General features: G+C 32.4%; 1 protein-coding gene across 21 annotated transcripts in view; it reads right to left on the bottom strand.

Annotated features, from left to right (window-relative positions):
* The window catches only part of LOC106462807 (bromodomain-containing protein 3-like), a 129,002-nt gene that overhangs the window by 61,245 nt on the left and 51,700 nt on the right, over positions 1 to 16,057 (bottom strand). For all 21 annotated transcript variants that reach the window (XM_022390161.1, XM_022390160.1, XM_022390156.1 and 18 more), the window contains 3 exons: positions 14,794 to 14,922; positions 13,981 to 14,175; positions 3,096 to 3,531 (listed from right to left, as the gene is read on the bottom strand). In XM_022390161.1, the coding sequence (XP_022245869.1) occupies positions 3,096 to 3,531; positions 13,981 to 14,175; positions 14,794 to 14,922 (760 nt within the window). The remainder of the gene's footprint in view (positions 1 to 3,095; positions 3,532 to 13,980; positions 14,176 to 14,793; positions 14,923 to 16,057) is intronic.

Below are 16,057 nucleotides of genomic sequence, written 5' to 3'. Positions count from 1 at the left end.
ATGTATCAAATTAAGTGTTTATCGCTAAAATAAATGTATAGAAATGTGTGATATCCATGAGGGATGGATAATGCAGCGGTAGACCTCACGCTATAGTAGCACCCAAGACTCTTACTCCATATATTCACAGACAAATCTTTAGTAAAATTCTTAATTGCAAAATCTGATTTTTTGTGTACAAAAGACTTATAATGTTAAGAAAAAGCTTGCCAAATTTCGTAGATACATTAAGTACTTTTATAGTTATAGTATGTATACTTTCATGGTTTCACTGTACTTAAAAGGTTGTGTAAAGTAAATCATGAGCCCGTGTTCATAGGGTTAAATGAATACACATACAGATTAGTTAGTAAGCCAGTTAAATTATTAGTTTTAGGTCATTGTATTTTTCTGCATATTAATATTCTGTGTTCGTAATTGCATATTTGGAAAAAATAAATAGGATTCTATACACTACTACTATCATTTTAAAAAATTAGAGTTAATTACTGCTGGAATTTGACAGAAAAAACAAACTAGAGGCTACCAGATAATAATTACTGAATTTCTTGAGTTTTATATATATTTCTATTGTTATAAAACTAACTAAAATGTAAAAATTAAAAACTTATTAAGTTACTGTCAGGGTTTTATGTATATATGTGTGGGCGGACTGAGGATTCTTCTACAAAAGGTGTCTGTGAGTTGTTGGTGATAAAATGAGAAACTTTTTATGTTCATGTAGGAGGTTTTAAAAGTTATTCAAATAAAATTTGAAAAATGTAACATGAAAAAAGTATTTTCAATCTTAACATGAAAATCATGAGGGTCAGTCAGAGTCTGAATCAGACTGACTCCATAAGTTCACAAACAAATCTTTAATTAAAAATATTAAGATAATAAAGCTGTGTTTTTGTGTACAACAGACTTGTAATGTTTGTTTACTAAAACTTTGCCAATTTCATGAAGATACACTTGCTACAATAAAAGTTGTAGTATATATAGTTTCATAGTTACATGGTGGTTAAAAGGTCAGTTAAAATGACCAAACCCATACATGGAGAATTATCTAACTGAGGATGGTCATTTGTTCATCAGTTGTCTACTTTTATTAGAAATTAACCTTTCAAGGGCTTTTCTACGATTTCAACTGTAACATGTATACTTTTAGGGATTTAAGCCTATTACTCCATCTCATCATATTTCATTACAAAAATAAAACTAGTTGATGAAATTATTTAAAATTTGACAAGAACTTTCCTAAAAGTTTGTATTTTCAGAAAAATTAAATACTTAATTTTGATTTTTTTACTATTTGAAATGAAAACATTTGTTATTTAATGTAGTTATTTGCACTCGGACTCTGAATAGTTCACCTGAGGTGATTTTTATATGAAGTATAAAAATACCATTTATTACCTTGCAATTTTCATAATCTCTAGAACCTCCAAAATGAATATCAAAAGTTTTTAAGGTAAATGTTTATTTTTTATTTTCCATTTCTCTACTATATCACTAACCCTATCTATTATCATCAACATACACTGCAATGAAATGTTTAAAATTAAGAAATGGGAATATGTACATACCTTTTAGCTCTTTGTAGAAGTAATTTGAAACTTAGCTTTTTAATATGTGTAATTTAATGTCTTTATATTTTCACTTAGTTTAATTTTAATTTTCCTTTCCAATTCTTTGTCTTTCAATATTTATGCAGAATACATAAATTGGTCCCCTCAGGGCTTTATTATTATTATTATTATTATTATTATAAGGTGACACCCACACAGGCACACTTGTACAACAACTCTTAACTTGATTCACTTTTACAATCTAGACGACAACAAGTTAAACTTATAAAAAATTATTAAACATAAATACAATTTAACTGTCTCTTTAATTGTAGCATATTTAGGCAAGAAACAACTATAAATGCAATAATCATTCAAGCAGACAAGAATACTAAGAGTAGACATATGTATACTGTGAGGAAAACTGCATGCCAATTTCAAATTAACCACTGTAAATGCTACATTCAATCAAGCAGACAAGAATACTAAGAGCAGAAACACGTATACTGTGAGAAAGACTGCATGCCCATTTGAAATTAACTGCTGGTTAAGAAAAGTGTAAATTGATGTCTTTCTAACGAGTATATAAATTGGTTTCTACAACCTACATGTACGTTGTAGATATCAAGGCAAAGTACAGAAGGTGGGTGTCGCACCCATCAAGGGTTGGAAAATTTATAGCTGTTTCCCAGACAAAGCAGCTTGTAGACTTTGGTATCAGAAGGCAAGTCGGTCAAACACCAGTAGTTTACATATACATAAACATGTACACTTGCAGCTTATGTGGCTAATGCTGAACCTCTGCTGAAGTCAAGATTTTCAGTAGCATGCGAAGTCATATGACAAAAACTGAAGTTTAAGTATATTTTTTAAGGTTTCCTTTGAAGTAAAGGAATTATAACTTAGATAACATAAAATCAAAATTCTGACATACATTATAATGTTAATATCATTAGTACATATTGAAAATAAAGTGGTTAATTAAATTTTGAATGTAATGTAAAAATAAATTTAAAAATGGCACCATGGACCATAGGCTTAAAGGCCTTGATTAAAATAAATGGTAATTTCAAGATTTTCAAGCATATATATATATATATCTTTACCTTCACCAGAAACAACTGAATTAAAAAGATTTTCTAGTCTCAAGACTTAATTCATGTGTGGATTTTAGAAAGGTTGGAAGATTAATTTTTAAATATGCTCTGAGGTTACCCAATACCTCATTTATAGACCAACAAAGGTGGGTGACAAATTCTGGAAAATCTAATCATGAAAAAGTGAAACAGATTTGGCCATAAAATTCTCTGACACTGGCTGGTTACACAGGAAGACCCACTAAACTGCCATCCAAAGCCTACTACTGGTCATAACAAAAGATGGAAAAGGGGATTAAAACTGATTAGGGTTCAAAACTTTGCAAAATAAATCATCTGGAAACTTTTATTATATAAACATACACGTGAAACAAGCTGGCTAAAATGCTTTAGATACGAGAAAGTAATTTCCCTTTGAGAGGTCTAAAAATAAGATAAAAGTACTTACCTGGTAGTTTGTTGATATCTAGACTTAACTGTCTTTTTTCATCATACGACATAGGTTTTGCATTGTCTTCATCTTCGCTGTCAAATATAATAGGTGCACTTTTACTTCCTTTCTTTGAAGATTTATTGTTTGTCTTTTGTCTTTTTGGCTGCCCTACCGATTTACCTTGAGTGTGTGCTTTTGTATTTTTACTTTTACTTTGTTTTTGAGTTTTCATTTGAGATGTATCTTTTACAGATGGTGGTGGGGCTGGCATTGTGCTGTTCACTGACACTGCATTAGACTGGAGAATTGTGGCTGGTTCTGAGACTGAAACATTTACCACAGCTTTTACTTCTTGTGAATTTTCTTCTGGGGATTTCTTTTTCCTTTTTTTCTTCTTTTTACTTTTACTTTCTGCTGCAAGTTGGCTCAACTGTTCAGTGATTGATAGCAACTGAAATTATAATCAACAAATCCATTTTAAAAAATTTAGTTTTGAAAGAGTATAAAACATCAAGAAATTCTCTTGCAAGAATGCTTTTCTTATCTATTTGATAGTAAAAATAATTTTACCATTTGCAAAACCACTAATGACTAATGTATGAAAGTTTCTAAATTCAATATTCATAGTATTGCCTATATTTTTTAAAAAAAGCAGTTGTATATCCTCTTTCATAAAGTATATCTAAACATATGATTATTAAGATTCATTTTTAAACCAGGATGTCATCTTCAAAAATTCCTTTATAAACATAAAGATACTTCTAAAGACATCAAACATGGTTTATTAATTTACGTGTCTTTGTTGTCCACAAAGATAAATCATATTCAAAGAAGAGGGCTGAAGATACACATGAAGAGCATAAAAATTTAAGGACACCTAACAGATCAAACATATTAGAATATGCCTTTATTAAGATTATTTTAAGATGTTAACTTGGTCAATGATGAACAAAGTCTTAGTACAAAAAAAAGCTAAGTAATTACTAAATAGAGCCACAACTTAATAAGCAAGTTAGTTCAACACATATCTTGATGCTTAACACTTTCCACATAGGTTTGATCAATTCAACCAACCTCGTAACCACAAAGTAATCATTAGTTTCCACACTATAACTTTTAACATGCTTTTTTTTATATTCATAAAATTTGGCAAGCTTTTAGTAAGCATTACATGTCTTTTGTACACAAAAGACCAAATTTTTTAATTATATATTTTTACTAAAGATTTGTCTGTGAATATATGGAGTCAGTGCTGATTATTGCTCCATGTGCAAAGTGATTTTCATGTAAAACTAAAAATACTTTTCTTCTTCTGCAAATTGACAAATTTCATTTGTGTAACTTCTAAAAACCCCTAAATAGTTTTTTCCCAGTAAAACTTAATATTTTATGGGTTTTTCTCTACCTTAACCCTATATGCACTTGGTCAATTTGACTGATTTTGTAACCACCATAACAAAATATGAAATAAATTTAAATTACATTTTTTCAATATAAAATGACTGAAAACTGTAACATGAAACTACAGTCATTTATCTTAAATAGGTTAAAGCTTGCAACTGTCTAATTTTGTTTATACTTAATTTTATTGTTTTATTGCCCTTTCAACTATGTCTAACTAATAATCCTGCCATACAAATTGTAAATCACAAATGAAAACAAACTAGCAAACATGTAGCTCATGCAATCATATTGAATGATGAAATGCAGAACTGCTTGAAAGCACACTTTGTGAAGAATCATTATTTTTATCTTACCTAACAATATTCTCATGTGAAATATTTTCCTACACTGAAAATATATTTCCGATACCTCCACTCACATAACAGCTTTTCTCATACATTGCTGCCCTTTATATCTGCTAATTTTTTCGCTCGCCACAAACATTGAAACTTCCACCTAACCCATATTTCTACATGGTTCAGTTGCATTGTACCATGCAAATAAGCATGTAACAACCCTCCACTAAGAGGAGAGCACTCTCTTGTTGCAGCTGGCTCCCTCTATACTGTAGAACTCAATATTCACTTCAAGATTTGTCAGAAAAGAAGCACCAGACGTGGGAAGGAAGGGTGTGAAGTGTGCGGTGATTTAAGTATATATCGGAAATATAATTTCAGTGTAGGAAAATATTAACTTCCGATATGATATCTTACCTTCACTCACATAACATGTAGAATCTCACATTGACCTGGTGGAGAGACAGGTGTAAAATTTACCTAGATGAGCACCCTTTGGAAGGTGTCTGAATAACACCAGTGGAGTGTGACTTCTCTTGTTAAATGAACACAGATGTGGGAGACTGCACCCCATTTGAACCAGGTATACAGATGTGTCACTAAATTGGGCAGAAAAAAGGAGCACATCCAATATGGATTTGGATATGCATAATGGTGTAGAGTGGCTGAGGCATGTCAGACCATAATCAGTTGGTCATCTCCAATCCAAACCATGTAGTATCGGATATTTATAGTCTGGTTTGCTGTTGGATCTCAAGACGAGGAAGGAGAAGGGAAAATGAATTCTGTTCCACCATGCATATGTTTGCCGATACACATCCAACAGCAGCCACCCACAAAACTAACATCTGGATGGTGATAGGAAGAGTGAGTTCAACATGGTGATTCACTCAAATTGATAACCTGGCAGCAGTGGGCATTTATTATCCAGTATGCGTAAGGACAAGGGCTCCCTACCACCACATGTATGAGGGCTATGTTGGCTGGTCCAGCTCTAATACAACACCAGACCACCAGTAGGATGAAGGTTCCCAGCTGGAGGGGTAAACTAAATATAGTGTTCAACACTCTCTGCAACAACAGAACACCATTGCCCCATTCTTATCTGAATGGGTTTGAGCTCATTCAGGAGGAAGCCTCCATGGGCCACCACCCCAGTGGCTAGAAGCTGGTAAGTGGTAAGGACTCCCTTGTTCCACTTGCAGAAGGTGGGGTGGGGGGGGTTATAGTGCATTGAAGAGTAGGGAGGAACACAACACTGTGCATTACAGAACTGAAAGGTCATACAGTGTGGATTTGGTGGCTGATCCAGCTCCTTTCCGTAACCAGACCTCCTGGGAACTGACATCCAGGAGATGGTTTCCTCAGCCAAATAGTATATCTGGACAAGCAACACTTGCCATAGAGAAAATCTTGTGCCCTGTAAGGGAAAGAAGGGAATATAAAAAAAATTACCCACTCACAGTTGGATTATGTGTGGAGTATGGTAATAGGCAGTATGCAATATTCAGAAGAGGAGTAAATGGCTACATGATGGAGATAATGGGAGATGAAAGTGTTTGATGTGGCCCACATGCCAGCCTGGATGATTACTACCAAGGGATGACGAAGATGAACAGCCAGGGAAAAGGAAAAGGTAAGAAAAAACAATGGGAATCAGGAGACCAGGAAGAAGAAACCAATCTGATAAGTTGGCACAACCATCCTGTGAGGATGATAGGTGAAATACCTCTCTAAGAGGAAACGTTTCTAAAGGATAAACAAATGAGAATGGGAACCACAGAAGGGTAGCGTGCAAGCAATGTAACATCTAAGAGCATGCATAGGACATAGAAATTTATCCAGATCAGAAAGAGGAAACAAATGGGAAATGAAATGTAGCAAAATTGGTGGAAAGTAGATGTTGACTTTGCAATCCAGCAATGTTTTGGTAAGAACTATGATCTGAATACAGTAAAACACTGGTAAGGCGATAAACAACACGTGATATGTCGAGGGCAAAAATGTCTGACTGACTACTACCACAGGCAAAAAAAGGGCAGGAAACAGATCTTGAGTGACAAATGGTATAGGAATAGGTAGCCAACAGTTCAAATGGGGTTTGAGCAAGGGTGTGAAGAACAACCTTAAAGTTTCAATCAGGAAGGAGCATAGGATGAAGAGATCGAAGGATCTGGAAGGAATGTAACCAAAGAGAAAAGGTTGGAGAGTGAAACACTCTGCAAAAACATGAAAAATGGAATGTATTGGACAAGGCTGACCAACATCCACAAATGGTAGACATAGAAGAACCATTGTCGAATGACCAGATGAAAGTTTCGGAGACAAGAGGAATAAAAGGAAGGAAAAAAAGGTAACAATGGCAAAAACTATGGCATTTTTTCTGATACACCATTAGTAAGGAAGGATGCATGGAAGGAGAAAGAATGGAAGCTACACATGCAGACAATCTGGACTGCCTTGCAAGGGACCGGACAAAACCCACGCACGAAGCCAGAGTGTGTTAACTGTGGGATGAAAAGACCAGTGACTGAGGTTGATGAAGGAGGGATTGGGAAAGAAGAAGTAGTAAAGGAGGTACCAACTAAACAATGGTAAGGAGTGGAAACCAAGGTTTAGCTGGCCAGAAAGCTGAGTTCAGAAGAATATGATATGAAGTGCAATGGATAAACGACAAAACTCAGGGGAAAAATTAAATAGGAGGATAGACATACAGGTAAAATTGGAACAATCTTACTGAAGGTGTCCACTGCCAAAATCAATGGATGTGGCAACTCTGGGAACCAAAAAAAGAAGTATGGAATTGATAATGGGTGGCAAATGCCTCCAGAAGAGGAATACTCCATTAGCTGAATAACCACCAGAACACCTGAGAATCGAGGGACAAAACTATGGGAATGATCTTGTTCGGATGAGATAATCAACCTGTAACAAGATACAAAACACCTGGAAAATGACATGCCAAGAAGCATATATGATGCAACTGGGACCAGAACAGAAGTTCCAACTTCCAAAAACAAAGGGAATGTGAATAGGTGTCACGTTGTCAATTGATGTGAAAAATAACTGTTGAACTGCCAGAATGGATCAAGACCACCTTGATTTGTATTAAATCAGGAAATGATCCAAACCCAATGGATGGCGAGAAGCTCAAGGATATTGATGTGAATTGTGATCTCTACTGAAGTATAAAGACCCACAATGCCTTGAAAATCCATAATCACTCCCAACCCATAAGAGAAGTATCTGTAAACAGATGAAATTTGGGCTGTGGAGGTGGAAGAGGTACACCTACAATAGTGCTGTCCTTGTTGAGCTATAAGGCAAAATCAGCCATAAGTGGAGTAGGGAAAAGGGACAGAACCATGAGATACACTGACTGTAGATGAAAAGGAGAAGGTTGCACCCAACTGGAGAAGGGGTGGGATATTCCCAAATAGAAAAATTATTGGGTCTGGATACAAAAAAAGGACTACCCCACTCAATGAAGAAGCAACTGAGTGTGTTTGTGAGCAATATGTTGGGCTGAAGCTAACATAAACCAGTCCTCAATGTAATAATGGGAGTGTAAACCTTGTTTATGACTTAGTTGAGCAAAAGCTCCAACAACCCAACAAAAAACATAGGAAGCAGACACCATACCAAATGTTGGGGAAATCAGCATGTGAAGGTAAGCAATCTTGACGTTCACTTTTTTTCATCCAAAAACGTGGAGTAAATTCCCACTGAGGAGTGACGAAGGACTCCATGAGAAAATAAGGAAGATCAATGAAAATGGTTAAGATGTGAAGGATCTATAATCAGACTCTAGTCCATTGTCTTCTTGAGGGGCACCAACAACCTGGAATAATATCCTGGATAAGTATGATTGATAAGTTCTATGGCATCTTTAAAAGTAAAGTCTGAACTGCTTCTGAAAGACACTGGCCAGAAATAGGATCCTGAGGAGGAGGGAAGGAAACAGTAATTAGGGATAAAGGAGGAAGGTTAAGGTCCCAACGTCAAATTGCACCATAGATATACAAACCTATAAACCTACTCCCACCTTGCCAGAACCCACAGAATATTCATCAGCTCCATTACTAGCTTTGGATCCGGCAACAGGCAAGAAACCCAGGCAGAAATGGAGGAGTATTGGTGAACAGCACCCATCCTTGATTTCAATGATTTGATAATACTCCAAACATTGACCTCTGTAAAAATAGCACTATCTGTAGGTCTGATAAGTAGGATATGGGTAGATGCGTGTTAGTTAACAATGCATTCCTACCCAGGAGATCCCCAAAACAGAAGAACCATGTTTGAAAAGAAAAGGTCGAGGATGATAAACACACCAACTTGTAAAATATAAGTGAAAGAGCATCCTCCACAAACTCTGAAAGGGAGCTGTGGATAACCACAGATAGGAAATGAATGTAGGATAGGAAATGGAAGAGTGTGGCAAGGGCCAAACATTGGTAAAACAACTGAGCATGAGAAAACATTACAAAAGTATAATGACAGATTCCATGCGTATAGCAATGACTCCAACTGATGGGAGTCTAAATACTAAAAATTTTAACACACCTTAACACTACTGTGCCATATCAAGAAGTGAAGATTGGGTTCTACAGTATATGGGAAGCCAACTATGAAAAGAGTGTGTGTTATGCTCCTAATGGTGGGGTGTTTTCACATGCTTAATTGCATGCTACAATGCAGCTGAATCACATAGAAATGTGGAGTAAAAACATTGATGCATATAGAGGGCAGCAATGAACAAGAAAAGCTTTATGTGACAGAAGGTAAGATATCATATCAGAACTTTACATTTTAGTCACTTTTATAATAACAAATAAAGAATATATATAAAAACATGAAATGTAGTGTTTACCTGTAACCTCGTTTTTTTGCTGTCAGTTGCCAGTGAAATTTAAGCCTACTTTTTCTACACTAATAATACTAGTACACTAAATAATTTTTATTTTATTAAATAATGCACTTAAGAACAAAGAATAATAATACACACAAAGCAAACAATATCCTATAATTATGATAATTTATCTGGCTACCTTATTGTGGCATAAGAGCATTTAACCCTATTTATACGGGTCATGGGTCAAAGGCCATGTGATCATATTTGTTAACTTGCATTCAAAATTTTATTTAACTACTATTTTATGATTGTATGTCAATGACTTTGATATCAAATTGTAGATTATAATTCAAATCTTAGTACTATACATCAGTTAATTTCTTAATTTAAAATTAAGTATTAGAAAAGAAATCCTAAATATTGATTTTTTTGTGTCACGTGGTATGTTGAATGCAATACTGGCTCAAATTAGATGTTGTTGATGTCAAAATATAACATCTATTGTTTCTTACAAATTAGGAACTCAAATTACCAATATTTACAAGCTAGAATATAAAATAAGAACCTCATATCTTTTCTATTTGCTGAGATATTGCTACCTTAATTGAATCACACACATTGGTCCCACCCACCTCTTTCCATTTTTGGAAACAATTGCTTACGTACACCTATGATGTGTGAATAACCAATCAAAAGCTCAGAATATCCCCCTAGTGGCTTTCTCAGCATCTTTGAAATATTAGGGCAGCAAATTCTTTCTTCTGATGCTAGATTTCAAGCAGTAAGGTAAGACTTTAGGGAGCTAAAACATTTCATATTTTGTAGACCCAAATACAGCTTAGTTAATAAGCTTGATAAATTATAGTGGGATTCTATGGTATTGCTATGGTAATTTATAATTTTTGGTTATTTCAAAATGTATACATAAAACCTAAAAAAAAAAAAAATATTTTGTTTCACATCCTCCACATGTGAAATTTGATAAGGCTTAGCAACCTATGGTAAGCAGCAAACAAGTACAAAGTTCGTAACTAGAAGATAGAATTGTTTGTTATACTTCTTTATTTACTTTTCTATGTTTTAAAAAAATAAGTTTAAGAACTTATTTGTAAATAGTAGTAATGTATTATAACTGAAATGTGACTGTATTTTACAAAATACTGATCCACTAAAACACAGTTAAGATAGATCACTTTGTAAAGGCCAGTTTTATACTCTTGGATACAGTAAGATGAGTGCACGACTGAAAGGTCAATATAATAAAAGTAATAAACATATATAAATGTATAATGTTATGAGATTTAAGTTATTTAGACTAAACATTTGTGGTTTTGTGTTATAATTTGTAGTCATTTTAGAATGAAAAAAGCATAATTTATATTTATTTCCTAATTTTTTGTGGTGGTTATGAGGTCGGTCAGAGCTATCAAACCCGTACAGAGATTCATTAGTGAAAATAGGAGATAAAATATATTTTTTTTTCTTAAGAAACATGTGATAATTATCTGGAGGTTATAAAGATTTCACAAGTGAAATTTTAAAAGTATTTTCAACCTTAAAATCAAAATTACTTTGCATATTGGATAGTCAACATTTGAAAAGAAAAAGGCACAATAAAAACATTGATTAAGAATAATCTTATAACTTAATAAAAAAAAATCTGATATTTTGCATACAAAAGCCTTGGAATGGTAAGGTTAAATATTCTCTTAAACTTGTCAATCCAAACTTTTCAAACTGAAGACAAAATAGATAATACTCTGTAACGAAAATAATGTAAGTAATATGTCATTTGATAGATTAAATCTTTGCCTTTATTTTGGTTGTAAATAATATAGTATAAAACATCAAAGAAAACTACTAACAGAGATAATGTGACAGGTGGGCATAGCAAATGGGTCTGACTTTCTAGTTTATAACTCCATAAACAAATAAGATTCAAGGCTATAAAAATTAGACTTTGCCTTAATAATATTATAATGAGTAAGTTACATTAAATTCCATACATTAAAAAGAGGTAGTGAGTATATTAGAAAAGGGAGAAGACCTAAAGAACAAATGTCACAATTCTCGTACTAGGGAAGAGACAATTTTTTTAAAATATTTCTTTATAAAATTAGAAACATAAAACTTATAATCCATTACAATTTGATTTATTAACTAGGTTTTCATCCCAAGTTTATTTGTATACATTAATAATAAGGTAGTTTAAATTTTGAACGTAACTCCATAAAAGATCGTGACATACATACAATGATCTACCCACAGTAAGAGGGTTATCTCTTATCTCTTTCCACACTGGCTTAGTCAAAATCGATCAAGTTCTTAACCATTTTGTACTCATTACAGATTCTACACTATAACTTCTAATAAGTACACGTTTCTTCACAAAATTTGACAGACTATCAGTAAATATTACACGAATTTTGTATACAAAAAATTAATCTTCAATTAAGTATTTTCAATAAAGATTTATCTGAAATATATCAAGTAGTTTTGTTTACTAGTTCAAGTACAAAGTATGTTTACTAGTTCAAGTACAAAGTAATCTCTAAAACCTCCTACATAATTATAAAACATTATTTTTCAGTAAAACGTTATATTTTATCTGTTATTTTCTCAACCCTAACTCTATATACAAGGTTTGTCAATTTGACTGACTTTGCAACCACCAAAACAGAATTTGAAATAAATCTAAGTTATTCTTTCTTTCTAGAATAACTTTAAATTGTATCAAGAAACTACATTTGTTTACCCTAAATAGCTTTAAACTAATAACAGTATACATCTGTTTATACATAATTTTTATTGTTTTATTGCCCTTTCAACCATGCCCAAGTTAATATTCCCACCATAATATTTGTAAACTAACTGGTAAACATGATGCTCCCATTACCTTAGAGATTTATGTAACACATAGGCTACTCATGAGTTGCTCAAGAGCATATCCCCTGAAAAACTGTTAGCATTATTCTATATTTTACCTATCTAACGTAAAAAGTTTCTAATTTTTCCATTTTAGTTACTTTTATAATAAATAAAGAATACATGTGAAAAACAAGAAACAAAGTACTTACCACTCTTCTTCTTTGCTTTCAACTGTCGATGATACTTAACCCTATTTTGTTTATACTAATGGTACTATTGCACTAAATAATTTTTTTATTCAATTAAATAATGCACCAAAGAACACAGAATAATAACCTGCCAAAAGCAGACAATGTCCCATAACTATCACAATTTTTCCGGTTTTCTAATTATGAGACAAAAGCTGTTAAATATTCAGCTAACCTCATCAATGTGTTTCTTGAGAGAATAGTTTGAATTGGAAGAGAAATAGAGAATTCTCTGTACAGAAAAACAGCATAATGTAATTTGTAATTTGATGGGTTAAAACCTTAACTTTAAATTGGTTATAAATAATATAGTATTAAACATCAGAGAGAACTACTGGCAATTTGTGAGGGGGTGGGGGATGTGATAAGTGGGTGAGGCAAATGGAATCTGATTTTCGATTTTATCGCTCTGTAACCAAATAAGATTGAAGGCTCTGAAAACTATGCTCTGCCTAAGTGATGAAAACATTATAATGAGTAATTTTTGTTAAATTTCATACTTTTTGGAGAGGTGGTAAATAAATTAGAGAAGAGGGGGATACCTGGAGAGCAAATTTCAAAATTCTCACACTAAGGGAAATTGAGGATTTTTTTCAAATATTGCCTTATAAAATTTAGAACGTAAAACTTACATAATGTTAGAATTTGAATTATTAGCTACATTTTTATGCCAATTTTACTAGAATATCATAATAATAAAGTAGTTTATTTACATTTTGAATGTAATTCATTAAAACATCCTGAAATGTGCACAAAATGATGCCTGTTCTGAAAGAGTTAAGTTATAAAATAAAAAGGAAATACTTCTGTATAAGTATGAGCAGGAAAATTGTCCAGTACATAAAATTTTGAAGAACTTACAAAGAAGTCCTTCTCTCCATCTTTACCAACCCACGTAGTCATTAGATATAGTAGCCATGTGTAATGAATCACTATGCAGGCACACAAGTGTACTAAAAAGATGGCTTAGTATAAAATTAAACAAAAACTACCATACAAACCAACTGTCAATTTGTTTTCTATATTTAATTTTAAAACTTGGATTTTTTGTATACAAAAGGCCTGTAATATTTACTAAAAGCTTGTCAAATTTAGCTTAGATACACGTATTGCATTAAAAGTTATAGTAGTTATGTTTAAGGTATCATGGTTACATGGTGGTTAAAAGCCTGTATACAATTTTTTTTTACCTGCTCTTGTAGCTCTTGAATTTTTTTTTGTCTTTCATCTTCACCATTATTGCTTTCACTGTCAGAGCTACTAGATGATAATGAACTGGAGCTGCTACTACTGGATTCTTCATTTTTAGCAATTTGTGTAGCCACAACAGGCTCTGTTACAGTCGATTCATCTGGCATCTTGGCATAACTCATTTCAAACACATCCTGTGTGGAATAACTTTATCTGAATGTCTAAGTTAGATAACTTGAAGCTGAAGTTGCTACAGAGGAATTCTTTGTATTTGCTAAAAAACATATTTGCCAAATTGTTCAAATGTGTTGCCATGTAAGAAATAAACAGCTTGTAATTCATGTATTTTGGAACAATGATAACTTTTATGACTAACATTATAATACAAATATCTGTGTTTATTAACACATAGTAATTATTTACAGGAAATCTTAAAAGATCTTGAAAATGTTGATGAGACTCTTTAATCTTACTAATAAAAAGAGACTAGTCTAAAGATTACTAAAATCAAGTTTTTATTGTTTTTTCTTCAAAGTCTTTAATGAAATCTTTACATTCAATGGAATTACCAATGATAAGTAATACCAATTTTTTCTTTGATTATACTACATTAAAATTGATAATTCCTTAGTTAAAGCTTTTTAGCACAATGAACCAGTATTTTTATGCTGTTTACATAGTTTTAGTTCATATGTAATCTAGTTCTTACAATGTGCAGAGTTGTAACCCTTTAGGACTGGATTATTATAAATCTGAAGTATATTTGCAATTTCTGTTTCTTAGAAACTTCTCCAAAACAGATAAAATTCTACCTGCAATTTTCTTGCCATAGCTACAACATCATGGTCAGGTGGATTGTACTTGTAACAATTTGTAAAAATTAATCTGACATCTGAAGCAAATTCTTCCGGTGACTTGTACTCCCTGGATTCAAACTTTTGCTGAAAAATAAAAAAATGCAACATGTTTGAAATGAAGCTTCTAGTTTAGTTGGAATACAAGCATTTGCAAATTAAATGCACAGCTGAAAAGTATCCCACCTATGTGCCACTAATGAAAACTATTTCGCAATAGCAGTATAATATGCCTTTAAGGTTAGGCTGCAGAATCAAAAACTAAAGAAATTTTAACTGGTGTAATAATCAAAATATATCGATGGAGTAATTGAATACCAAAACATAGTCAATTTTATTACAAGTTGCACATTTTCATCTACAAAATTTAAATACAGTCACTAAATATAAAATGAATTTCAGGTTTTTAAGAAATATTCAGTCTTACAATCACAATTTTGTACATTATGTATATCGTTTGTATTACTCAATCGGTTACTTTCAAAGTTAGTAATAAACTACACAAAACTGACATTACATCTTTCAAAATTAATTTTCAAAAGTTCTATGAGATTTAGTACATAAATTTACATATCCTATTTTTATTTTGAAATCTAAGCAACTTTTTTCAACAAAGTTGTTCCTACAGAAATCCATTCATTGGTTAGACATAGATGTTACTAAACAAATATTCATCATCTCAAAAAAACACAGAAGTGAATAATAGAATTATTTTCATTTAACTTTCTCATTACAAAGTCAGTCGAACTGACCAACCTCATTACCATTTTGTACTTGTTACAATTTCCATACTATAACTTTTAACTTTTTTTGGGACGGGTTCATGTAATCTTCACAAAACATGTTGCAAATTTCACTTGTTCAACAATACATATGTTAACTCTGAGATTTCTTAATGTACACTCTTAACAGTTGGTAAGATTTTGTTAAACATCATATGTATCTTGTACACAAATTTAATTAAGTGTTTTGACTAAAAATGCTATTTATCTATTATAGTTAGTTGCACTTAAACTCTTAATAAATCGATTGCAAGGTGATATTCATTTTAAGTATAAAAATACTTTTCTTCATCTTATAGTTTCATATTTCATTTAAATAATCTCTTGGACCTCCTAAATGAATATCAAGTTTTTTAAGGTAACTGTTTATATTTTATTTTTCTACCTCATCACTAACTCTAGCTATTATCATGAAAGTGCAAAGAAATAATTAAAATTAG

This window comes from Limulus polyphemus, unplaced genomic scaffold (genome assembly GCF_000517525.1).
Source record: "Limulus polyphemus unplaced genomic scaffold, Limulus_polyphemus-2.1.2 Scaffold1256, whole genome shotgun sequence".
Lineage (NCBI taxonomy): Eukaryota > Metazoa > Arthropoda > Merostomata > Xiphosura > Limulidae > Limulus > Limulus polyphemus.
The sequence above is the reverse complement of the archived record's forward strand: the minus strand, read 5'-3'. Positions and strand labels throughout refer to the sequence as shown.